This window comes from Epinephelus fuscoguttatus, linkage group LG15 (genome assembly GCF_011397635.1).
Source record: "Epinephelus fuscoguttatus linkage group LG15, E.fuscoguttatus.final_Chr_v1".
In the NCBI taxonomy this organism is placed as follows: Eukaryota; Metazoa; Chordata; class Actinopteri; order Perciformes; family Serranidae; genus Epinephelus; species Epinephelus fuscoguttatus.
In genome coordinates, this window is record NC_064766.1 from 27,189,637 (window position 1) to 27,217,360 (window position 27,724).

Genomic DNA, 27,724 nt, shown 5'->3' on the forward strand with positions numbered 1-27,724 from the left:
TTAGACAGAGCCAGTATGAACTTAAGGGAACAGCTATGTTTAAAAAACAAAACAAGGGTAAGGACAAAGAATAGATTTACACCTGTCACAGGAATTAATTATTGGGATGGTGAGAAACTGGGGTATTATTACTGTGTATGTTTTTATGTTACTCTTTTGTTTTCTGTTTTGTATTGTTAGTTTGGTTTTTTTTTTAAATATATAACCTAGTAGTAAATGAGTTAAAAGCGTAGGTAGTACAAGCTTAAGCCTAAACCTTTGTCTATTTTTTTTTGCTTGTTTATTTTTTCCTTGTAATGCCATGCCTTGTTGTTATTTATTCTTTATTTTGTGCATTCCTTGTGGAAAATTGTTAACTAGGACCAAAAAAACAACACTATAGTATACTATATTACACTACTTCCCACTATTATGTGTTGTAGTTAGTGATGGCATAGCACTCAGACGGCTCACTGACAAAACAGCACTCCACGCAGAAAAAATAAATTGACTAAAACTTTATTGAAACACATGCCACAATCATGATAATAAATTAAAAATCAAGGCATAAAAAAGAAGCTCTTAAAAATGACCAGGAGAGGGCAGTGTGACTTAAAGTGCTGCCAGTTAAAACCGTGAGGTAGACTGTGATCGCAGATGTCTGTGATTGTTGCAGTCATTTAAAAAACAAATTGTCTCATGAGGAATAAAACATGATGATATCATGCAGATAAAACATGCACACAGTGCATAATGTCACAGGAGATGTGGATGAATTCATCTTCTCACCAGGAGTTTTCTTTGTTGCTGCCGCCAAGATAATCATCCATGAAGGCCTGCGGAGGACAGCGGAGACAGAGGAAGGGGTTTTATGAGACTGAAGGGTGTGTGGAAATGTATATCAAATGAGGATCTTCACCAAAACTCCCATGTGATGTGACTGCCACAAAATATAATATGGTTTTAGGTCTTGATTGTGTGTGACGACTTTTGACATTTCCACTGTAAATTTATGCAGAAAAGCAACAAATTGGTGCAGAAATATTCACTAGAATACAGGAAATTAAGTGTTTGATGCTCAAAATCCCCCCCGCCATTTTATATATGTCACCGCCCGATGGTGAAACACAATCTGCACCCTTGTAGGTAAGGACAATGACACGAGGGAGACCTCTGCACCCACCTGCATGAGCAGCCTCTCCTTCCTTAGTCTGCTGTAGAAGACGAGAACATCTGGAGCCGCCCTGACCACGCGGGGGTCAAAGTCCATCACCCGCAGGCCCTCCAGGCTCCGAGCCCGAGACAAGGCCACGTAGGCCTGGCCGCTCTCAAACACCCGCGCCAGAGAGATCTCCACACAGTCCAGAGTCATTCCCTAAAGTAAACAAAGAGGAGACAAACACTGGTTACAGGTCAGAAAAGTAATTTTACAACCCAGAATTGAATCCATTTTGTAGTAGAAGATAAAATTGATGGATGGACGTTGCAGTATTTGACATAAGGTGTGTCCAATATTGCGCCTCCCAATCCTGTTATTCCTAGGTGTTAAAATCCTTTTATGTCCGCTTATTTCCTCTGAAGGGATCCAGGTGTGGGATTCCCTTTATCTCCCCGTGCTTCGGCTCCTCTGCTGTAAATCAAACATTGGTGACACATCGGTCATGACCACTGAACTCAATTACCCAGAGGGACACCTTTTTCCCCTCAAACCAATTTCACAGTCTCAGGTCAGGATGTAGTTTGCTGTGGGAGCAGGCGGTGAGGCAGCGGAGTGATCGGTGATAACAGCTCATTATTGGGAAGCACTAACACCGGGGTTGGTGCTCAGGGTGTCTGTAGCAATTTCCCACATTAAATAGCACTGTGGCATCTGGTCTTACTCACATAGTCTCTCTGTGTGCTGCACGATTTTGAGGCTGAGTTTCGGAAATGTTTCCTCCCGATACTATTTTTTGCCTTTATTAGATCGCACACAGACAGATGACAGGAAGTGAGCAGGAGGAGAGAGAGGAGAGGGGTTTTATGAAAGAAATACAGCACTTCTGACTTCATTGTGCCAGTCTTTTGTTCATCATTCACTACTACAAAACAGTGCTTAAAAACTCGGTGGTGTTTATGTGGAGGTCAATTTAAGAGGTTTACAAAAAGACTGATTGCAAATCAGTGCAACCTGATGAATACCAGCCAAGAACAATCTGTTTTCCCCAGTTAACCAGATTAACATGCTGCCACTCTGTTTAATAGCACAGCGAGTGAGAGCACCTCGCCATCCATCACGATAAAGAGTAGGATGGGAAAAGTAGTGTTAGAAACAGCAGTGTGCACACTGAGCAGAGGAACTAGAGCTATGGTCAGAATCCATATTGCATACAAATACTACAGTGTTAAGTAGTACAATACTGCACACCTGCTGGTTATATCATACTGTTTAGGCAGACCCTTCAGAAGGTCTCAAGCCAGCCTGGTAGTACAGTGAATGGACTAAATGGACTGCACTCTACATGTCACATTCACACACAGTCACACACTGATGGCCGAGGCTACCGTACATAGTGCCACCTGCTACTCAGTAACCATTCATGCACACTCACACACTGATGGAACAACCATCGGGAGCAACTGGGGTTCAGTATCTTGTCCAAGGATACTTCAACATGGGGACGACCCACTCTACCTCTGAGCCAAAGCTGCCGCAGTGCTAACCTCAAAGGTATGAAAGAGTAACTGATATTTTTCAACCTGGGGTACAGCCAGCAGCGGCAAAACAGGCTGCAATGTAAACACGTGGGGCATGTTCACACATCATTAAGTTACGTCCACAAAGTGTTTGTTTTTGCTACTGACAGGCTCAGATTGTTATAATACCTGTCTGACAACATTATGGAAAGGATCCCTACAGAGATAGACCTTGTGGTGAGAGCGTAAGATCCTTTTTGTTTAACCAGAATGAACTGAAATTGCCGTCACCAAACCCACCAGACTCCATTTAAATAAACACTGATTTTATCATCGTAAAACACACTTCATTTTAAGTCAAAATAAACAATATACAACTCACAGAAAACATCTTGGTTCGTCTTTACACTGGTCCAACAATCACCAACTCTGGTTTGGTTGAAATAAAAATTTAATTCATCCAGTTAGACGTGAACATATGCTGGCTCTATACACGCTAAAATTACTGTTTATTTAAATGGAGTCTGGTGGGTTTGGGAATTGTGATTTCAGGGCTGTTTCTGGTTAAACAAAAATGATCTTACTCTTTAAAGAAAAAGGTCTATCTCTGTAGGGATCATTTCCATAATGTTGTCACACACTTAAAATAACAATATGAGCCTGTCAGTGGCAAAAGCAAACACTTTTTGCGAACAGAATTGACGGTACGAACACACCCTAAGTGTTTGCATCGCAGGCTGTTTCCGTCCATACTGGACCAATTTCAAAAACTGTTACTTAGACATAAAAACATTAAACAACTCTCGTTTGGTTGTAATAAACCCTTATTTCACCAGTTAGAAGTGAAAACATTAGGCTATATACACACTAAAATGAATGTGTATTTAATGGTTTGGCAATTTTGGGTCCATCTCTGGTTAAAGAAAAAAAAAAAGTATCTTACTCTTTAACAAAAGGTCTATCTCTGTAGGGATCATTTCCATAATGTTGTCAGACACTTATGAGCCTGTCAGTGGCAATTTTTGAGACATAAATTGACGATACAAATGCCCTGAGTGGATACGTTGCTGCTTATTTTGCTGCTACAAACTGCAGCCGTCTCACTCAGTATTGGACCAGTTCCAAAAGCAGTTGTCTCCATTAGTCACTTAGACACAAAAACATGGGGAAATAGGGTCCAGATTAAAAAATACTCAACTTAGCCTTTAAGATTTATCATCTGGGAACCAATTACGTCAGTACTAAATTTGTGCCAATCCATCCTGAACAGTAGATGCTGACAAGGAAAAACTCTGCTTGATCCTTTGTGGCTCATGAAGATCTGTACAAAATTCTATGATCATTTCTAGCTATTGTCAATTTCATGACAACGGCTAAAAGATGTAGAGAAACCTCACACTTAATAAATCCAGTGATAACGCAACACTACTACTAGTTACTAGACTTTTCTCCTGGGTTAAATGAGACAATTATTTTTATCTGAACACGGTGTATATTTCTGACATCGCTCTCATCTGCCCTCTCCTTTTCATCTTAACCTTGAAGAGCAGTAATGCTGACAGTGACTCAGCTCCAAGGCCGGCTGAGACACCGGCATTCATACCTGAAGCCGTTTCTAGCCATCGGGTGACTACAAATGCAGCACAAAAAGAAAAATGAATTAGTTTCAGACTGACTGAATTCAAATCACGTCATGTGAGTCACGCGTTCAAGAGGAACGCACAGAAAACACTGGTGTCCCATGGCAACACTGAGCAGTGTCTGCCACAAAGACAAACGGATGTCATCATGGTGATTTGAGAGCTTTTGTCTAAGTATTGCTGTGCGAGTTGTCGCCAGTGTGGCCCAACCTGTACTCACCTGGCTCTTGTGGATGGAGATGGCCCAGGCCAGCTTGAGTGGCAGCTGCTGTCGACTCATGTGGATCCCACCGCCGGACTTAAACACCCAGCGCTCGGGCTTCAGCACCTCTGTGACGCCACACAGGAAACGCACACGTGGGAGTCCTGAGGCAACAGGGGATGAGTCAGTGCATGGATGGACTGAAATTTACCACCATCATTACTGAAAAGACATAATCTGTGGCATTTTAAAGAAATATGACATTCTGTTTCTGTCTGACCTGCCGATACAACATGAAAGACCTTAAAGGGTAACTTTGCTATTTTTCAACCTGGACACTATTTGCCTGTGTTTTTGTGTCTAATTGAGTGTGGGAGACAGTTTTTGAAATTGGTCCAGTTTGAGCAAGGCTGCCGCAGCAGACAGCAGAGGAACAGCCTGCAATGTAAATACTCAGGGCATGAGTGCAACATCAATTTTTGTCCTGAAGAGTGCTTGTTTTTGCCACTGACAGGCTCATATTGTTATTTTAAGTGTCTGACAACATTATGGAAAGGATCCCTACAGAGATAGACCTTTTGTTAAAGAGCAAGATCCTTCTTGTTTAACTAGAAACGGCCCTGAAAGCTCAATAGCCAAACCCACCAGACTCCATTTAAATAAACAGTAATTCTAGCATGTATAGAGCCAGCATATTTTTACACCTGACTGCTGAATTAAGAGTTTATTTCAACCAAACCAGAGTTGTTGGAACAGTGGAAAGATGAACCAAGACGGCTTTTGTGAGTTTCACTTTGCTTCTTTCAGCTTTATATGAACTGTGTGTCACAATAATGAAATTACTGTTTATTTAAATGGAGTCTGGTGGCTTTGGTGAAAGTAATTTGGGGGCTGTTTCTAGTTAAACTAAAAAGATCTTACTCTTGAACAAAAGGTCTATCTCTGTAGAGATCCTTTCCGTAATGTTGTCAGACACTTAAAATAACAATTTGAGCCTGTCAATGACAAAAAAAACAGTACTTTAAGGAAAGGAATGTACACTAGAGGTGCACAAATGCCCCAAGTGGTTACACTGCAGCCTGTTTTGCATCTGCCGTCCGCAGCGCTCTCACTCAATACTGGACCATTTTCAAAAACTGTTGTTCCCATTACTCACTTAGACACAAAAATGTGGGAAAATAGGGTCCAGCCTGAACAATACCAAGGTTACCCTTTAAGTTCGTCTTCCATAAAATATCCTTCTGTGACCATTGCATCCTCTGCAATTCTCAGGGTGTATTTACAACAACATTTTTATGATTTTGTATAAAATATGGCTCCTCTGAGCAAATATGTCTACAATATGTATGGAGAGAATTTGATAAAAGAGATACTGACCATGTTTTCCAGTCTCAAAAGACACCACAACCCCTCGTGCTCCGTTCACCAGTCCTCGGGCAACATCCAGGTTCTTTGTTAGCATGACCTTAAAAAGCACAAAAAAGGACATCACCCAAACACATATCACAGGTTCACTGCTGCATGCTTAACTACAGTAGATTGTGGAGAATAAAAAGTACACTCACCTGAGCTCCCACTTTGAGTTGGATCAGCCTACTGACAGGACTGTGAGCATCTATTGTCCTCACCAGGGCTGGGTCGCTGTCCAGAGCCTCAAACGCACGCACTGACCCTGCAGGACAAGGAGAGATTCACTATATAAGAACCCTAAAATATCTATAATATCTATGAAACCACAAACAAGGACATGGTTAAAAATCATGACAAATGTTGTTAGTTCAGACTTAATTGCCCAAAAAATAATCTAAAAAAATGTTTTAACTGCTGGTTAAAAACACTCCTCACAGTTTACTGATGCAGTTAAGGCTTACAAAAATAGAAGTATATCGAAACAGAATACAGCAGGAGTCAGAAAGTAAGGGGTGTCTGGCTGAGACTGAAAATAGGTTTCAACACAGTCAACCGTCCTGCCTATTTTCACCTGGATCCAAGATGAAGAAACACCTGTTTCAAGTTGAAGAGGAAAAAAGGAAATGGAAGAATTCAGACCTGGCAGCTGCTGGAGTTTGTTCTCATTTGTGAGCTCCACGTCGTCCTTGTGCGTGCACAGCCTGGTCGCTAGAATACCGTCCCTCTCGATGTTATGGTAGGCGCTTTCCATCAGCTTAGCGGTGACTTCCTCTGTCACCCTAAATGGTGTTAATCGAGACAGAACTTTTCATTTAGCAAAGCCATTTTTGCAGCAGAGAATAAATGTTCTGTAGAGTAAAAAAATGATCTGCTAGGCCTAAAAAGCCTCAAACAGCTCTAAAGGCATTTATGCAACACTCTTAACTAGACAACACATTATGCTCTACATTTGGACTAATACGTGTGTGTGAGGATCACATTAGCTGTAATAAAACACATTTTGTCAATGACATGGCTCGAAAAACAAGGACAGAACCCATTACTTTACCTGCCCACCCTTACTGCCTGCAGGAGGGAGATGAATGACTGGTCAGTTTGCCTCCGCACCTCCATTAGCTCCATGTTGACCTGGATGACCTTACGCCAACTCCTAGCCTGAAAGAGGGAAGAGGTCTTTTTCAATAACATCTATTAAAGGAAAATCCCACCTATAAAATGTTAATTTGTATATCAATTACTCACCCTGTTTTACATCAAATTCATAAAGAAAACTTTGTTTTTCTCACATGCCTCCACAGTGAACAAAGAATCCAATGACTGGATGAATAAGACGCTGTAGCCTGACATGCACCTCCCCAGAAATGTAACTACACGTCGCGGTGACACAGACCTCCTGTCTGTTTCTGTAAGCTGAAACCATTCCCCTCCCAGTTGAAACAAAGCTTTTATTTACTTTAATTTCACAGATAAAAAACAATAAATAGTGAAGACAATAAAGCCTCCACAAAAATAACATTTTAAGTCTTATTTGTGATTTATCCTGGCTTCATATGAGTAGAGGAAATCTCACTAGTTGCTAGGCTAATTTATACAATGTAAAATGCCATAGGCTTGTGCTAATAATGTTAGCATGTTACATTTGTTTGTAAAAAACGTGTTTAGTATAAGACAGTTGTTTTGTCAGTGAACCTTGTGAGCTGTAATGGAGCCGAATTTTGTAACTTTACCTTTGTTAAATGTTGCTGTTGTCCTTGGCTTCATATGCATAGGGGACATCTTCGCTAGGCGCTAGGCTAATTTATACAATATAAAATGCCATAGGCTTGTGCTAATAACATTAGCATGTTGTATTTGTGGGGAAAATGTGTCCAGATAAAGACAAGTGTTTGTCTGTGAATGCTGTGAGTTATAGTGAAGCTGATTTGTGTATTTGTGTTTGAAACGGTCTCTATTAAGCCATGTTTAATGTGTGTTTTGAATCAACTACGCTTTACAGCACTTCACAGAAACCTCCGCTGCTTACTAGTGTTTTGGAGGTGTAACTGCAGAGTGACACGGACACACCACCACACAAGTATAAATGCTCTCAGCAGCGTAGGTCACATGTGTAGGCTATGGCAGAGGCTCTGCATGGAGCTGACACACAAGTATAAATCCCGATTAGTAGACTGAGGCAGCATACACCAGCAGCTCCTGTGTTCAGTGAGGTAAATTTACCGTTATTATCATTGGAGTCTGGCTTTGCAGGGAGCATAGATAAGTTGCACTTTTACTTCAGTTCCTCGTCGAAAATGTCTGTCTGGGAAATACTGAGCACACGACTGGATAAATGAGACTTGGATTATACTGCACGAGTTTTGTTGGAGTTTGTAAACAGATGTTTTGATAAAATTCGGCTGTTGTTAAATGCAGACCCCTTTTACTTTATAAATTAAGAATTTTCTATTTTTAGATTATTCATTCACTGTGGAGGCATGTGGGGAAAAAAAGCAAAGTTTTCTTAATGAATTCAATGCAACATGGGGTGAGTAACTGATAAATAATAATTTGGGAGAAAAAGTATTTCTTTTGTGCTCTTCAGGAAGCGAGTAGATGACTCAGAACAGTACTGACTCATAAACTCTGATCATTCTCTCGGCACATGCACGGAAATAATAGAAAAGCAGTCTTGTATTGTGACTGTGGAAGTGTGTTTCAAATGGTCTATCAGTCTTTACTACAATTTACATGAATGAGTACACAAAATATTACAATTTCCATCTCCAACTATAACTCAAAATACACCATAGACTTGAAAGAACACTTCAGTGTTAATGACCCAATCGCTCTAATGTCCTGTCAGCTCATTGACCACAGCATTACCAAAACAATGGCATAAACATGAAGGAGCTCTAAGATCCAGGATGATCTGACCTGGAAGCAGAAACTGGCCTTTTCCTTCCCCTTAGAAACAGGAGGCAGCTGGAGGAAGTCGCCACATACGATCAGCTGGATGCCTCCAAACGGCTGAGTCGACCTCCTCACCGACCTACAAGAACGTCACAAAGAGTGTCATGTGTGTCACAAAAAATGCCTGCAGTGATTATAAAGTATACATGGCTGAATTATTTTTGATTATCTGACAGCCATGCTTTTTTTTATAATCTCATATCAAATCTGCAATGCAATGTGTCACAAAATACAGCTCACATCAGACAACGCTGAGCTTTAAAACCCAGGATATGGTCCAATCTAACTGGAGCCATAAACCATAAGACACAAGCACACTGAAATTCATATCAAATTGTGTTAAAATCCTTCCTGCTTGAAGTCACACTGTGCTCAAACACTGTCACTGTAGCATCACAGTGAAATTTAGGAGGTGATGGGAGTCTCTGACAGGGGTGTGTAAATCTTAAGTGTCGCCACAGTGTGTTTGGAAACTTTGAATTCTGAGCATCAAACATTATGAGCAGGTTATTACAGACCATTTAAAACCTTGACGTCTGCCATTCTCTGTTCACTCTGCAACACACAGCTGAAACTTATTTTTCTTTAACCTTTCAACATACAGTTTTATTTTTACGAATTATAAATGAATAGTTGTTTACTCAACTGCAGCTGTTGGAAAGACTTTTAATGACTAAAGGGGCAGTTCACCTCAAGAATCAAAAAGTACATAGTGTCTAATTAACATCTACAGCTGACTAAGTGTTGAATGGGAGCATTTTTTTTTTTTAAAAATTGGTTTAGTGTTGAGGGAGAACACTGCAGCTGGCAGAGGCAAAACAGGCTGTAATGTAATTGCATGTTTACATGTCGATTAACATCTACTAAAACTGCTTGTTTTTGCAACTGACAAGCTCAGATTGCTATCATAATTGTCTGACAACTTAGGGAAAGGATCCCTACAGACAGAGATAGACTTTTGTTAAAGACTAAGATCCTTTTTGTTTAACCACAAACAGCTCCGAAATCACCATCACCAACTCACCAGATTCCATTTAAATAATTAGCAATTTTATCATCATAAAACACACTTTATTCATAGTCAGCAGAAACAAAATGAAATTCACAAAAAACGTCGTGGTTCATCTTTCCACTGTACCAACAATCACCAACTCTGGTTTGGTTGAAATAAAAATGAAATTCACCCAATTAGATGTGAAAATGTGCTGGCTCTATACACGCTAAAATTACTGTTTATTTCAACGGAGTCTGGTGGATGTGGCGACAGCGATTATGGAGCCGTTTCTGGTTAAACAAAAAGGATCTTACTCTTTAGCAAAAAGGTCTATCTCTGTAGGGATCCTTTCCATAATGTTGTCAGACACTTGAAATAACAATCTGAGCCTGTCAGTGGCAAAAACACTTTTAGTGGACATAAACTGATGATGCTTGTGTTTATATGGCAGGCCGTTTTGCTGCTGTCTCTTCAATCCTGGACCAATTTCAAAAACTGTCGTCTCCATTTGTCACTTAGACACAAAAACATGGAAAAATAATCTACAGTCTGCTTCACTAACGACTTCTATTATGATATACTGTGGCAGCATGAAGTGATTTTATTTTTACACGGTCGTCTCACCTGGCCACTGCCTCAAGCTTGTCAAAGAACTGAGCCTCCACCATGGAGACCTCATCAATGATGAGGTGTCGACAGCTGGTCCAGTGCTGCAGCACCCCGGGCCTCTGCGCCAGCTCGATGCACTGCTCCAGTGGGGCCGAGCCGGAACCGATACCTGGAGAGAGTGTGCGGGGACAGGAGGATGGGAAGACAGATGGTCTGAGGGAACATAAATGCATAACACCTATTGCAAACACTCAATGCACAGCCTCTACTGTTTATTGAGATTTAATTAAAAGACATCTGTTAATGTGGAGAGACATCTGACACCTCTGCTTTGATTATATTAAAGATTCATAACCTGAAAAACGCCATCACACAGACATTATAGCAGCGTCAAAGGCTGCAGCTCTACTTTGACAAAGTGAGCACAACCAAAGGAACAGGACTGTGAACACAATTGTTTTTTGATAGTCCAGTTTCAACTGTTTTGTATCATTGTAAACTGAATACAGTTGAATAAAACAAGCAGTTTGAAGATGCCACATTGGCAAAGTGTTACTTTAATTAAAAGAACATAATCTGCAGATTTAATTGGTAATGAAAAGACGTGTTAATCTTTTAATAAAGATTATGCCTCATGCTTTGTGTCCATCAGCAATGACTCATTTCAGGAGAGGCCGTTCTTGAAAACAGCAAATTGACTAATTATTTGGGTACCACTCAATATGTCTTGTTGATGTTGAGGATAAAAACCCTCTGCACATCTCTCCCCACTAATTATGTGTTATTTAGAAACGCATTTCTGTCAGTGTTTTGTAACAAACAATTTCCGTCTCCTTGGAGACTGACCAGCAAAGTTGTGTAACGTCGTTCCTCCGATGTGACACGCAGCCACTCCTGTGCTGGCGGTGGCGAAGGTGCTCTTTGGAGGAAGAGACCCCATGATTCTCTTCAGTAGGAAAGACTTTCCTGTACCTGGAAAACACACATTCAAAAGAGCTTAAAAGGGTATACCATTCAGGATTGATGGTTAATGTTTGCAAACACACTTGCCAGTGAAAGTGAAAGTAAAATCCAACCTCAGATCAGCGTGTCACCTCACTTTATCCTCCTGAGACCCTGCGGCCTCATACGAGGACATCACATTTTGGCTTTGCTGCGCTGTGTAATTCATTCTGCTCAGCTTAGACCTGTTGTCCCTGTCTGTGGACACTTCTTGTGCCATCTAGTGGTCGTACAAGCACAACACACTAATCCATGTAAAAACAAGATGGCAGCCATCTCTGCCAAGTCAGTCTGCAGCTGATCCTGACACAAAAGTGAGCAAAGTTCAAGACCTGATCACATGTTAGGGTTGAAGCTTGTTTATTTAGGATTAATAATGTTTGTTGTTTGATACGGCAACAAATTTGACCAATTTTAGCAACAGTAACAAGCTGAGACACTGTTAATTAGGAAGTTTTTGTTTGAGGACATTGGGACTTTATTATCGTCTCGTCTGTGGCCTTTTGTACTTGATTGTTGCAGCATTTCACACAGGCCATTAAGGTGTGACAGACTTACTTCTATGAGTCTATACATTGTTTTTAAGGAAATTCCTGCAAAGTAGCCTATATATTTAAAAACAGACCTTCACAAGGAAAAACACCATAAATGTGTCACAAAAAGGAGATTTAAATCAGATCTATTGAGGAAATATTAAAGACAAAATGCCTGAAACATGTTACCTAAATGACAGTATCAGAGAGACATAACGTAAGTCAGTCAGACAGTAATATTGCAAGACTATCTGTTTTAGACAAATGCTCCTGAAAGCAGCTTCTTTGTGTCAGGATGTTGCGTGTGAATTTAAAGATTCAAGATTACTTTGTTTGTCCCTTGGGACATTTGTCTTGGACATAAAGGCTGCCACATAAGACACAAGACATTAAGTGCAGAGCAGGCAAGTGCAAACATAAAGTGCAGTCACATAAATGCAACACCGTCTGAGTTTATACCTATTCAGGTTTCTCCTCCTGTATTAAACAGGATCCCTGATGGGAGCACTTTGTATTCTGAATACAGCACACGGGAGGAGTTTGCTACGACAGGCTACCATTTCCCATTTAAAACAAATTCAAAATGCTGCTGCCGGGTTATTAAGATCCAAGAAATGAGACCACATCACCCAGATCCTTCCATCCTCACACTGCCTCCCCGTTCATTTCAGGATACACTTCAAAATCCGTCTAACTGTCTATAAATCTCTCCATGCTCTCACCCCTACATTCATCTCAGAGCTCTACCCCGTACGCCACCACAGACTACTTAGATCCACCCACCGTGGCGTGTTGGCTGTGCCCCATTCATAGAGAAGAAAGGCTGGGGACAGGGCTCTTTCTACAGCGCCGCCATTAGACAGGCTGAGTCTGCTGATGCTTTTATGACGCACCTTAAAACCCATTTTTTATTCTCTGGCTTTTAATTGTGTTTGACCTGTATTCTATTCATTTAATCTGGTTGCCTGGGTTTAAACTTGTTTTATTTTGATGTTGTCCGACTCATCTGTGCACTTTTATGTCTCTGTGCTTGTATTTGTACCCATATGTGTCTGTATCTGTTAAGCACGTTGGTGCACGACCTGTTTTGCAGAACTCATCCCTTCATGCTACATCAGCAGAGCAAAAACTTTATTTACGACCCCTCTCATCCTGGTCACCAACTCTTAAAACTGTTGCCATCTGGCAGACGCTACAGAGCTGCCAGAACACGCACCACCAGACTCTGAGTCAGTTTCTTTTCCCCACTGCCATCAGCACACTAAATAAAACAAAAATCAAATAATGTTTACCACTGCCATTCTGCCATCCACCCAGCCCTTTGCTGAACTTTAAATACTTTCATAATTATCTATTTAGTGTCTTGTGTTTTTATGTTATCTGTTGAAATGCATCACTTGAGTGTCACAACTAATTTTGTTGTACTCCTATGTAATAACAGTGGAACTCCTTGTATTTGACATCAGTTAAAAGTTTCTGTGACGCAGGCGGAGAAGCTGAAAACATTGACATTTGATGGTAGACAAATGAGAGTACTGCATCAAAATTTGAGTGACAGGCGCTGAGCAAAAAGGTGTTTCAACCATACCTGGGCTCCACTATTATTAATATATTGTTATCTGATCTTTTATGGTGTTATGAAAGGATGTTTCCCAACATTAATTATTTATGGGTTTTGGTCAACGTTTTAGCTCCTTTGTTTGTTTCTCTATGTACCAGCTGCTCATAACTAATTGACCTCTCACTAAGCATCGCCCCTTTGTGGTGGTCATATTTTTGGAAAAATTGAAAAAGTGATTCCAGAGAGAAGCAGACAGAGGGGTCTACAGTCTGTGTTTGAAGGATATATCCAGGATGTCAAACTGACTCAGCAGCAACAACAGGTTAAAAAGACAAAGATAGTTAGAAGCTAAAGCCGAACTATAGGCTACAGATCACAGTGTAAAAGTGAACCACCACATCACTGCTGATCGCCACACAAGACAATGAAGATAAAGGGAAACTTTGCTGATACTGAACCAGCTGTGTGGCATCACAGTGTGTGCAGATGAACAGTGTTTGGCTTCATCCCCTGTGCTGCTGCCAGCACCTGGACCTCCACCTCACCTGCACACAATGTGATGACACACAGCTGGTTGAATATCAGCAAAAACTACTTCCCTTCACTGGTTCCTGTACAGCAGGGTCGGTCTTTGTTTCACTGTTATAATCATTACAAAGCAAAAGCAGCATGTGTATACATTCAGTAGGCTATATCTTCAGTAGCTAGCTAGCTAACCCTACACTTTTCAGGGTTTCATTTTGGTTTTGGAACAGGGAAGAAACGTATATCTTTTTCCAACCTCTCCAGGTAACGAGTATCATTAATACACGACGTGTCCCAGGCACAACATTTAGCTCCAAATCCACAAAACCAGCCTGAAAATGAAGGAAATCTGAAACGACTGCATTAGAGTCAAAGGAGCACAGCTGACTGGCCAGTCTGCGTCCAGGGACGGGAGTTAGTGAAGGGTCAGTTGCCCCCAGGAGGATTAATAAAGTTGTTTGATCCAGTTAATACAAACCTGTTATGAAAACACAATTTGATTTATTACCTGCACTTCCAGTGAAGAAGACGTTCTTCCCAGTCAGCACAGCACTCAGAACAGCCGCCTGCTCTTTATTCAGCCTCCGTGATGGCAGAGACAGGATGGGCTTTTTGCTTGGGTTGGCCTTCACCTGAAACAATCAATACACAGCCACTTAACAGACCAGATACAAAGATGGTGGTCGACTCAGCAGTGTGCTACAGATAAAAACACTTTTAAAATGTTTTTTTGAGTGTATTCAACTCACTGGGCTGAAGTTGGTTTCACTCCTCGACCTTTTGACCTGCTGTCCTGTCCCTGCCACAGTCTTATTGGTGCGGTCTGCCAGGCCTTTAGGCGCGTCTTTACTCCTCAGCTCATTGACTTTCTGGATGTCCTTTTGCTGCAGGGGGCTGATGGCCTCGAAGCTGCGCGGCAGGCCGGCTTTCAGCTTCTCTCTGCCGCTCAGAGGCTTGCAGCTCAGCCGGGCCTGGTGTTTGATGCTCAGGGTTTTGAGGAAGAGGTGCAGCCGGTCAGAGGGGCAGTTGGAGATGAGCAGTTGGATGTTCTCAGGGAGCAGTTTGATGGTGCACTTCCCGTCTCTGGCGAACTTGGTGAAAAGTTTGAAGTCTTTAAGGGGGTAGTTTTGAGGGACTTTCCCGTCGCTGACCCGGAGGATGATCTCCTGGAACTCATTCCGGCCCAGGATCACAGATGCTTTACGGATGACCTGCCTCCGGGTGGCCTGACCGGAGAGGTTCAACTGCTCCACCGTCACACAGCACTGCAGCTCGGCACCGTCATCCCCGGATAACATGGCTGCGACTTCCTGCCAAATACAGACGTTCAAATTTATTAATGAACAGCTGTTTGCTTTAAAAACTCCCTGAACTACAACAATATAACATCACCGCAGCTGTGCTTCATCCAATCGACACAAACACCGTGATCTCGTGCACAATTTAACTTCACCGCGTGATCCAAACAAACTTTAAATGCGTGTTAGCTACGTAAAAACTTTTATTTCACCTCTTACCTTTGTTTTTAAACAGATTACGTCCTAATCTTTGTCTGTCTTCCTCTCCCCGAGCAGCTGGTCCCCTCTGTGTGAAGGCGAGCACCGATTTTCAAATTCTCGGGCGTGAATTCAGCCAATAGCTGAGCGAAGCTGCGGACCAATCAGGAGGAGGGGATTTAACATCGCAGCCAATGAGAGCGCGAGAATAGACGCCCCGTTGCTGCACTGACCAATCGCTGCTATTATGACTGGTGACATCATATTTATGTGAAATACACATGCTATCCGGAAGTAGTCCCTCCAGCGTTAAACTCCAGCCTTAAAAACATACTTTATTTTATTTTTTACGTGTTTTTTTTTAAACAACACGTCATGTACTTGGAGAAAAGGCGTAATTAAGGGTTCGTCTCTTGAAATTAATGTGCTGCTAAACGTCCTTGAGTTTTTAATATGTCTTTATTACAAGAAATAAAGCTCTAAATAAATAACCGGAAGTAGTGAACTTTTTGTTTCAAACTTTAGACATACGGTGTCAAAGAAATCATCAAATTCATACACATGCAAATGAATCACTGAGAAAACGAAACCAGTGCCAAGCAGAAAAAGACAATGAAAGCAAAACAAATACAAGGTAAAATACAGCAGAGATAAAGACCTGAGTGATTCATGGTTCACATGAAAACTGTAAAACTACTGAATACGTTCATTGTTTTGAAAGCATTTGTGACAGAAATCATTGATGTGTTGTTTCATCTCCCTCATAAATACAAACAACAGGTGTAAACACAGACAGTGCACCTTGAAAATATGCCTGTTTTCAGACAACTCTCATTAAATTAAAAACAGCGCCATTTGCGAAATATGCATTGTGGTTGGTAGTGTTAAAACACAATATTGAGAACAAAGTCCAGGTTCTTGTCATCAGCACAAACACCAAATTTGACTGTCCTCACTGTCAACTCACATGTTCCAAACTCAATTTTCCGTTCACAAAACACACAATTATTCACCTCAAAATGAAATCTCATTTTTAGTAAGAATGTGTTTGTTGAGGTAATCTTATGTAAATTCTTAGAGGTCAACTCTTCCCCTCAGGAGAAATAGAAGAAAACAGGATATTCTTAACAGCTCTTCAGTAACAGTGCTATAGGTGAAATAATATGGCTTTTATTCTCTTAAGTCCAAGGTCTGCAGCTGTATTCTGCTGTGATCATGAAAATTAATTATGGAGATTATGATGCAAAATGGGCTGCAAACAAACAATCAAATATCAGCGAGCGGGTTCTCCTTCATTGCTTTGCTTCATCACGCCGTCATTATCTTTCATTGATACACCCACCTACACACACACACACACACACACACACACACACATCCCGCATAGCAACAAACCATTCATCATTTTCACATATCTGCACTTTCTGTGTGAAGCTTCCCAGAAACTGATGAGACAGGAAAATGAATGTCACCAGTCGAGCAGCTGTCATTAGACAAGGCTGACTGCACCCAATAAATTTTCAGGTGAGTAACACCAATAACTGTCACAGATCAGTGTGAGGGCAAGGTGATTAATAAGGAAAAACACGATCACTACCTTCCTCAGTCTTTTTAAAATATCATCACTGCCTTGATATTTGTAAAGGTTTTGGTGGGTGACGTGAAACTTCTTGCAAGGAAATTATGTGTTAAAGTGAAAAACACAAGTCAGGCTTAATACCCCAGAGTTCTGGCTTGCTGAGTCATTCGCTAATTAGACTCCACATCTTCAGCTTGTGAGCCTGTCCCATAAAGCAGCCATAAATGCAGCCCTTGTACTTTAATTTTAACATTAGAAAAGGTTCAATTGTTTTTGTGATTTTAAATGCAAGAGATGGTCTATTCACAGATGGGATTATGTCCACTGGTGATCTTTCTGCCTGTAGGAGGCCATTTTAAAGGTCCAGTGTGTAAGGATTAGGGGGAGAAATTAAATATCATATTAGTGTGCATCTTTAGCTCATAATCACCTGAAAATAAGAATTGTTGGGTTGTTATTGCCTCAGAATGAGTCATTTATATCTACACCTGGTCCATGTTGCACCGCCATGTTTCTACAGTAGCCCAGAATGGACAAACCAAATACTGGCTCCAGACAAGGCCATTCACAGTTTTTGTATCAGCCAATGTAGTTAGCAGCCTTTCTGCCAAACAGTGCTGGCTAAACACAGATTTGAACAGGGAACTGCTTTATTCAATATTTTTACAGGTGTAAAATAACGGGTGCACTTGTTTTGGAGAAAAAGAGACCTCTGTGGATAATTCGGCTCCCAGTGAAAACCTCTTGAATGTCCGGATCTTAAGTTATCAGAGAAAATACGTGAGCACACATTAGCAGGTTCTGGGCTAGTGGCCTGTGTGCAACAAGTCAAACAGTATCAAAGAAACACTGATTTGTAACCTGAAACTGTTTTATTAAGTGTTTAACCAGTTTAAATCACCTGGGGTCTCATTTATAAACATTGCGTACTCACAAAATGAGGCCTGAAAAGAGGCGTACGCCACTTCCCACGCAAAAGTTCTGATCTATAGAAACAGACTTGATGGGAGAAACTTTGACCCATGCTTACGAACATTTTGGAAACGGGGAATTGGCGACACAGATGACGAGGTGGAAGCCTGATAGTAGAAATAGTTAAACGTTTTTTTGCGCATTTAATTTTTGGCTTTTGTCTGTACATACATTTTTAGTATGGATCCTATGCACTGTTTTATAAATGAGACCCCTGGTCTGTTTGTTTTGGGAAGTAACAGACCTCTGTGGATAGTACAGCTCCTGGTAAAAACCTCCTGAACAGTGAACACTGAAGGAATCCTAACCAGGAGTTCATGCTTGGCACATGGGAGAAGTTTCAGCTGGTTGCATTCTGCAGTCCTCACTGCTAGATGCCACTAAATGCTACACACTGCTCCTTTAAAGGTCCCATGTGCAAGGTTTAGGGGGATTTAGTGGCATCTAGCTGTGAGGACTGCAGATTGCAACCACTTTTCTCTGTTAGAATTCCTTCAGTGTTCATTATTCAGGAGGGTTTTTTCAGGAGGAGCTGAATTATCTGCAGAGGTAAACAAACAGATGGTTTGGCATGTCAGAGGTGAGCCGCTAGCTCAGCACCTGCTAATGTATGCTCACCTTTTCTTTTCTCACAATTTACAATCCGGATGTTCAGGAGGTTTTTACTGGAGCTGCATTATCCACAGTGGTCTCTCCAAAAACAAACACGCCAGGTGATTTAAACCAGTAGAAGCACTGAGTAAACCAGTTTCATGTTACAAAATTGATGTTTTTATGACGCTTTTGTCGCAGAGGGGCTGCTAACTACAGTGATAGACAGTAAAAAGTGTAAATGGCTCTATTTACACTGAAGAAAACATACTTACTGTATCTTATTACATTTCTGCCGACATATCCCCCTTAATCTTACACACTGCTCCTTTAACGCACTAAAAACTTTCCATCTTGGGGATTACTCATGCGGATAGAACACTACTGTTATGAAAAGCAACACATCCTGCGTCAGGCCATTCTCGCATAACAGTTCAATTTGAGTTGAGATCCGAGGTGGTTCACTCCCCTGCGGGCTGCCAGTTTCAATATGTGGGCTTTAAGTTGACTGTGCTTGTGTGATCTGAGCAGAGGGTACATTTATAGTAAACATTAGCTTTTGATCTTAGCGCAGATACTCCAGCCTGTGTGGTGACTATGAGCACAACACATCACATGGCTCTGTCAAAACCACAACAACTTTTAGTGCTCTGTATTCCAGACAGACAGAAAGTGAACAGCAGCAACACTGATTTCCCAGCATAATGGAAAGCTCCATCTAATGTGTGTTACCAGAAGGGATATTAAGAGGAAAACATAAAGCACAACATGTTCTGATGCATTTGGAGCTCACAGAGTGTCTCAGCATTTGAATACATTTTCATTAAAGCTGAGTGAGATCTGTTTTATGGTGCAGGAAGACATCTGCAACTTCCACCTGACCTTTAACACACATCATGGCCAAACGGTGAATACTGATGACCTGAGGGCAATATGTTGACATCATATTATTAAACAACAATGACTCACAAGATGAATGCACTTTTTTTGTGTTGAGTATCGTGGGTGTTGATATTGCGCTGTTGACATAAATCCAAGGCTGAACCGGTTTCCTACAGTGTAATGAGTTAGTCTGCTGGCCCATCTGGCACAAGCTAATGAAGGTTTCATTCTGGCCTTGAACGCAGAGCAAAGGTGTTGAAATGATGTCATATAAGAGCAGCATTTGCATAATGTTTTTATTCATTTTATTTTTCTTCTTTGCCTACGTCTCTTCTTCTCTCTCGCAGTACCTTTGCCATGACGTGTCTTTGTGCGGTAGAGCTTACAGTCCTTACTTGTACCCTGTCAAAGTAAAGGGCACATCCACCCAACCGTTCACCTCTACATCCACCCACACACGTGCCCCCTGACTAATGTCCACATAGCTACCTCCCATTCCAGCAGATAATTATGTGTCACTCTTTAATGTGCACTCTAAAGCAGAGAGAGCAGCTGCAGACCAAGTAATGTGGTCTGTGTGTGGTTCAGTTTGAATTATTTATGCAGAGGGAGAGGACCTGGAAGTTGTAAACCAACTCTTGTATTTCAGCAAACTCTTCATGTTCCAGAGTTTGTTAATTAAATCAAATGAGTTAAGTCTATGACTCACTCGATGTAGGGTGATCCTTTCTTTTTTCTGGTTTGAGTTTCCCTCACTCATGCTCTTTAAATGCCAGATATTCTTTATATAAGAAGCAGCTATAATCTGTTTGTTTTGAATAAGAAGTGAAGATGCAGGTGGCTCAATAAGGACATCACATACGTATGAAAGAACACACGTTCCACACCTCAGGCGGAGACAACAGCCGCAAGTTATGTTCTCAGCTTCAATCAACTTGCTCTTTTGCAGTAGTGGGAAATAACTCTACAATTACTCAAGTGTATAACTTTCAGGTGCCTGAACTTTGCTTGAGTATTTCAATTTTATGCTACTTTGCACTTTTGCTTTGCTACATTTCAGAGGGAAATATTGTATTTTACACTCCGATGCATTCATTTAACATCTACAATTATCAATTACTTTACATTCAGAACATTAATGTAGTGGTTAACAACTATTTGCTGTGTAAAAATATAGTGGAATAATGGCGTTCTGAGCAGAGATGAAAGAGGAACACAAAATTTAATTAAATTTAAAATTCTAACGTGGGCGGCACGGTGGTGTGGTGGTTAGCACTCTCGCCTCACAGCAAGAGGGTTGCCGGTTCGATCCCGGGCGTGGGAGCCCTTCTGTGTGGAGTTTGCATGTTCTCCCCGTGTCAGCGTGGGTTCTCTCCGGGCACTCCGGCTTCCTCCCACAGTCCAAAGACATGCAGATTGGGGACTAGGTTAATTGGTGACTCTAAATTGTCTGTAGGTGTGAATGTGAGCGTGAATGGTTGTCTGTCTCTATGTGTCAGCCCTGCGATAGTCTGGTGACCTGTCCAGGGTGTACCCTGCCTCTCGCCCGATGTCAGCTGGGATAGGCTCCAGCCCCCCCGCGACCCTCAAGAGGATGAAGCGGTTAGAAGATGAATGAATGAATTCTAACGTGTTGTTTCCATGGTCGAGGAAAATTTGAGCAATATTTGTGAACATGAGCTACTCTCTCAAATTTATGCTTGGATGTGTGACACTTGAAGAGTGTTGCTCAACAGAAATGATGTATTTTCAGCAATAAATAGTGTCACTCAGCACTTTTCTTTCATTTTGTGCACATGGAGAATTTTCTTATGTTGTGGAGAACGTCATATTTTGTCATGCATTGTGGTTGGTAGTGTTACTATTGTTGCCATTAATCCACACTGACTCCGACCTGCATTCCCCAGTCAACATTTGTATGTGGGCCCGATGTGGTTAGTAAATGAGCTGAAAAATGGGCCCTGTATGGGATTGTCCAAGGGTTCCATAACGGCCCAATGCCAATTGCCCCCATGGGTGGGTTAACCCAAGTGGGCCCCACATGAGGTATGCTACGGTTAGCTGGGTACCAAGTGGGTATGGGCCCAAAATGGACGTCTTACGGGCTGAGTTGGGTAAAACCACCCATGTGGTCAAATAGCATGGGCCCATCATGGAGCCCTTGGACTATCTCATATGGGGCCCACATTCAAATGTTGACTGGGTCAGTGTCTCTGTCCACAGATGCAGCAAGTCCTGCGGAGCAAAGAGGACAGGCTGGTCCATTCTCCATCTGTGGGACAGCCAAACTGACTTCACCTGGCTGACTGACAGCAGACATTACTGAACAAAAATATTTTTCCTGCCACGAGCAGAAATCAACAGTGTTTGTATTTATTGATTCATTGATTTGTTTTTAGCGAGTGAGGGGAATCTGCTGTTCATAGACAGACATAAACTTATTATCCTGACATGGCTTCAGCTGCAGTTATGTGAGGAGAAGCAATTGTTCTCAGAGGTGGTTGTCTGAATAACAGGAAAACAGTAGCTTAAGTGATGGGAAACACTTTTTAATGTGTATTGGGATGCTGTAACTGATACTGTTTATTTGTCAGACACTACAAATTGTCATGATGTACTAATTCTTTGGCTTTTTCATGAGTACACCCTTAAATGTTCAGTCCCGTGTGTTTTGAGTCTCTTTATTCTACAACATGAGTAGTGGGCATTTAGGCTGAAAGGTGGGTATACTGTATACAGAGAGAAAAAGAGGTGGGTATACCCCATATACCTGCGTACACCCTCCACTGCACCACTGACCCACTCTCCAGTTCCCTCCCTGTTAACCATGTTGAGAACCGTGTGCAGCCCTTGAATTTTACACACAAAACGAAATATAAACATACAATATGATGCATTAGTATGTATTAAACGCCCCACATTTATATAAAATACCTTTCTATCTTATAGTTATAATGGATTATAATACTAATTCATATTTTCTCCTATATGATATATCTTGAAGCATATTAGCGTCTGAAGAAGATCCTTTAAAAGAACAGTATCTCATTATTTCAGAAAAGGAACAATACGTCTTATGACTCACTCTGTTTTTATCTGAGTCTGCAAATGCACCCTGTGACACTGCGGCCGGTACAGTAATAAGCCAATCCTTTCCTTACATCCTTGACCATCTTGGGCAATTAGATCCTCTGAGGGAAGGGATGTATCTGTAAAGGGATGGAAGGTCCATAAATTAGGATGGATAGAGATACTGTGGATGACAGGGCGCCAGAGACAGACGTCACTTCATCACAGCTACAAAAAAAATTACAAGACAAGAAGACTCAGAGTGATGTATCAATAGAGGATGCAATCTGAGACCAAAATCAATCAAGTGAATTTAAAGAACCAAAACAAACGATCCCTCACATTTGATATTCCCATTTGTTCCTGAAGAAAAAGCTGTAATGGTGACCGAACTCACACAAGACTCCATGACTCAGAAAACACATGGGAATGATCAATATCGCTGGCAAACACTGTGACATCGAAAAGCACATAGTTACAGACAATACACATAAATTACTGCTCAGTTCGTTTCCTGAAAAAGACAGAGGTAAGCTGCTCAATCCCCTGTGCCCATTAAAGCCACTCAACCAGACAGGTATTAGTATTTCCTGCAGGTGCAAAGCATTGTGGGAGGATTACCAGCAACTTGGACAGTAAAGCTTTGACATATTACTACTGAGGATAGCTTGACAACAAGGCTAGGGTTAATCTAGCAGCTTCATCATTACAGAGACAATTTACTCAGCTGATTAAAGGAATGGTTTGGCATCAGGGAATTACACTTACTGCAGAGAGTTAAATGAGAAGACAGCGAACATGACTCTCGATTTCATCTGAATCTAAAGGATGCATTCATTCATGTTCCTCTGGGGAACATTCTCACTCCGACCTTGTCACATATCCACATTTGGTCATGGACTTTCCACATCCAGGTTCAATGCGAAAGGTACCCTGGGTGTGTTGGTTGTTGGCGTTCTGGGACGCTGTGTCAAGTTCTGCCTCTTACATGCATTGTCTTCTTTCAAAATACGCTCACGTTTTCACAGAAAATATACCATTTGCATGAAGTCCCTCTCAAAATAAATGCATTACGTCAAACAACATCACAAACTGATGTTTTTTTTTCCTTCAAGAACACATGCACATGGTTACGTTTTGCCAACACACATAGTTGGATTTAGAAAAAAAGAACAGGGTTTGGCTTTACAGTCTTACGGGAAGCAAACACTGGCCTCCCGGGTGAAAGCTGTTAGTTGTTGGACCCAAACTCAATAGGAAAGTCTCTTTCAAGAAATGATGATGCAGTTACTCAAGATAATCCACAGACCTTGCTGTGAGTAGTTTCATGGAGGAACTATTTTATTTCTACTGAGCTACACTTACCGAGTGTATCACCATGCAGGAGGAAGCATGCATGGAAGAGAGGCTCGTGACAGCCCAAGATGTAAACACTAACGGCGTCCTCCTCAGCTGTGTTGTAACATTAGCTAGCTCAGAGGTGCTAGGTGAGCTAGCAGTGGATGCACAATTCTGCATGGTGATACAGTTGACGATTGTAGTTGGGTAGAAAGAAAATAGTTCCTACATGAAACTGCTCACAATAACATATGTGGATTACCTTGAGTGACTGGGTCATGATTTCTGGAAAGAGACATTGCTGTATTTTGGCGCTTTGAGCACCACAAGTCGAACGCCATCTAGTTCCATTATACCAGAGAGAAGGCAGACACTTCTATGGCCAAGAGCTCCATCACTCAGCAACTCACACTAAAACAATCCAGATCTATAAATAGCACTACAGGTAAAAAAACAAAATGTATTTTCAATTTTGAGGTGAACTGTCCCTTCAAGCCTTAAGCAATATCTCTGATCTGTCAGACTTAATATTCACCTCCAGCCCTGCGGACTCTATAAATCCTCTCTGAGCAGCAGAGACTCTCCGACTGAACCGACATCCATCCTTTTTTACTCATGAGCAGTTTGAAGATGATTCATGGGCTTTGAGGTTCACATAGCTTAAAAAGATGATCTCTGTCATTTGGGGCTGCCGCTTCTGTGGTGACAGCCACTGCAGCTGGTCACTTCCCCCTAATTTGTTATTCATCTCAGGTCTCACAGTGAGTCTACAGACCTGTCGTATCAATGACAGATCACTCTGCACTGACTGTCAGTGAGAAAAATTCCTCCTGAGAGTCATATTTTCACACATGTCTTCCCTCCTGTACTGTCACACTGACACCAGGCTTCCCCCTGCACAGAGCCTGCTGGGTGTGCCAGGCCTTCAGGTGGTGTCATGGAAAACTTAACCCTTCTTATTAATGCTGACATGTCAGTGAAGAAGCTGAAAGCAGTTCAAAAGTTTGAGGAAAGAATAAAAATATATCAGCAAAGAAGAGCAAAGAGCGAGGGCTCCAGAAGTATTCAGCAAACTCTAAAAGTTATAATATATATACCATTCAGAACAGACTGTGATTTTAAAACTTCTATTTTACATTGTACTGTAGGTGAAGAGACTTTCCTGTCGTGATATTTTGGATTCAGTTTAACTCTAATGACAAACTAACGTGTTCCTTAATTTGCAGAATTGGGACCAAGTCATTGCTTTGCATGTCACAAGTCTTTGCATTCAAGTTACAGGTCCTATATTTTTGCCCTGTTAATGGTGTAGCCACTACCATAAGGCTTTTTAATACTTACTTCCTTGTTTTCTATATGTTTGGAGTGCCTGGATAGCCTCCATGTGTATCAAGTCATAATGTGCTTTTTGCCAAATGTTTTGCCAATTTGACAAAAAATTTACAAAAAGTCACGATGCTTTTGAAAAATTTGTATTTATTTGTTAAAATAAGTTTGTTGGAAGTCGTCTGTAAGTTTTGCTTACTGCATTCCGTCTTTTGTTGACCACAGCGTAGTTTTTGTATTCGAACAAAATTATCTGTGGTATAATTTTTTCCAACTGGCACCCAGTAGTGTAAAATTAATTAAAATCTCTCCTGCAATTTGACTGCTGTCAGATTGGTTTGAACAAAGTGAATCATTTGGGGAATTAAGTGTCGACCTGCTTGGAATTAATAGCATTATCGTTAATTGATTCAGGAAATAAAGAAAATTAATTGATTTTTAAAATAATATATATTTAATCTTTGGGCTTGGGGATGGATTTCTTATTACCAAGTCATTGGTAATAAGAAACAATAGTTGCTAGACTTTTTTTGTCAAGTCGAGTCTAAAATCATTGTTTTTGTGACACGAGTCTGACAACACAAATCTTAAACACAAAAATCTTTAATGAAGGTCCCCTTGGTTTCTCTACTAGCTGGTACGTGGAACTTGAATTAAGATTTTTGTGTTAAACTACTGTTCCCAGGCCAGTGGAGCTGGGTCCTCTCTGTGGCGGCTCAGGTTTGAGTCCAGCCAACCCGGTCTCACTCCAAAATCGTCAAAATCCGGTGCTTGGGCACTGACTTGCAGCGTCAGACACTGACAGAAAAAGCCATCCTTTACCTCAGCATGATACACAGGCGGTCACTTTTATAGTTTAATGGCGTTCGGCTGCATCAGGGGCAAAAGGTGAAGGTGGCGAAAGTCAGAGTAGGGCATGTGGGAGGGGTGGTGGATGGGTTCAACAAACACCGACTTTCACCCGGGAGAGCGGTGTTTGTGTCCCGTAAGATTAAAGCCAAACCCTGTTCTTTTTTCCTAAACCTAACCACATGAGTGGGTTGTTGAAGGGAAAAAAAACATCAATTCCTGTTGTTGTTGTACCGACGTAGTGCATTTATTTCCAAAGAGACTGTATGTAAACATGAAAGTGTATTCTGAAAGAAGACAATGCATGTAACAGGCAGAACTTGACACGGTGTCCCAGAACGTCAACAACCAACACCTCTGACATCGTATCTGGACGGTGAAGGTTCATGACCAAACGTCGATATGTGACAAGGCCGAAGTGAGAATGTGTTGGTCCGACCCGTGCTGTTCACCTTTTGTCCTTCCCCTGCTTTCCCCTGCCGCTCCTGTCATCTGTCTGTCTCTCTTTCACTATCAAATAAAGCTGAAATGCCATAAAAAAAATCCTCCTGCTTCCAAGATTAAGAATGAACATTCAGCGTCATGTTCCTGTGTTCCTCTATGGTTTGTTAAAATGTATTAAGCCTAAATATTATGAGTTCATTTTAAATCCCAGCTGGAAAAATGTCCTTATTTCCCTCTGTGAAATACATATTTTGAGCAATTTATGTCATCTTAATGTCAGCATCATGACAATGTCAACAATAACATGTATTTATTAAATCTAAAGACTGTGGCTGACTCAGTCTTATGTAATCTTCTGTCTTAATGAGGTGCTCTTTCTCTCAAAAAACAATTTGATGTTTTTAAAAACAGGTCTGAGCGAACCATCATGCCATCGCCATGGAAACGCCACATCCACTGCCGTAATAGCCTGCTCCATTCATTTGGCAATTTAGGCCTGCAGGGCTTAACCGAAAATCTGCAGTAAAATATGATCCAAAAGTACAGATGCCTGAGAAACCACTCAACAGAAACAGATATCAAAACTGTGACCTCATCTCTACAGGTAAAATACATACTCTACACATAACTGTAGCTCAGTGATATCATTTTGACAACAAGTTGCTAATTTTGCACCATGTTTATTTTCTCCAAACTGTGACTTCAGATCAGTTCATCTAACTTCTGAAGTGTTGTAGCAGAACATAGTGTTTTTTCTCTCTAAATGAATAATGACAGATGGCAGTGACATCACATGTTGATCAGCCAGTAAGGCGTCAGGTACTGCCAGAGAGCTGTCAGTCTGTCTGCAGTAATGAGACTGTGAACAGTTAGTTAAAAATTTGTGCTCACTGGCAGTAAAACTGTTGGAGATCAATTATGAGACATGTAAAACTATTTTCAAAAAAAAAAAAAAATAGTCAAGATATTGTGTTTGAGTGACTCTCAGGTGGGGGGTCGATAAACAGCTGCAGCCTCATCTGTTGTTTGTGTCTCAGATGTTTTTCACAGTTCAAATATTTCAATTAACGGAGTGAAACGGCTCCTCAGCAGCGAAGA

At 41.2% G+C, this 27,724-nt stretch overlaps 1 protein-coding gene across 1 annotated transcript; it reads right to left on the bottom strand.

The window, feature by feature from the left end:
- Window positions 1-520: 520 nt before the first annotated feature.
- pif1 (PIF1 5'-to-3' DNA helicase homolog (S. cerevisiae)) lies at window positions 521-15,678 on the bottom strand. Its single transcript, XM_049599039.1, has 13 exons — window positions 15,598-15,678; window positions 14,830-15,390; window positions 14,589-14,712; window positions 11,306-11,431; window positions 10,475-10,628; window positions 8,821-8,935; window positions 6,956-7,062; window positions 6,547-6,686; window positions 6,063-6,169; window positions 5,875-5,962; window positions 4,516-4,661; window positions 1,163-1,354; window positions 521-815 (listed from the first exon to the last, which is right to left on the bottom strand). Exons 2-13 carry the CDS (start codon window positions 15,376-15,378, stop codon window positions 765-767), a joined length of 1,899 nt encoding a protein of 632 aa, XP_049454996.1. The 5' UTR covers window positions 15,379-15,390; window positions 15,598-15,678; the 3' UTR covers window positions 521-764.
- Between the last annotated feature and the right edge of the window lie 12,046 nt (window positions 15,679-27,724).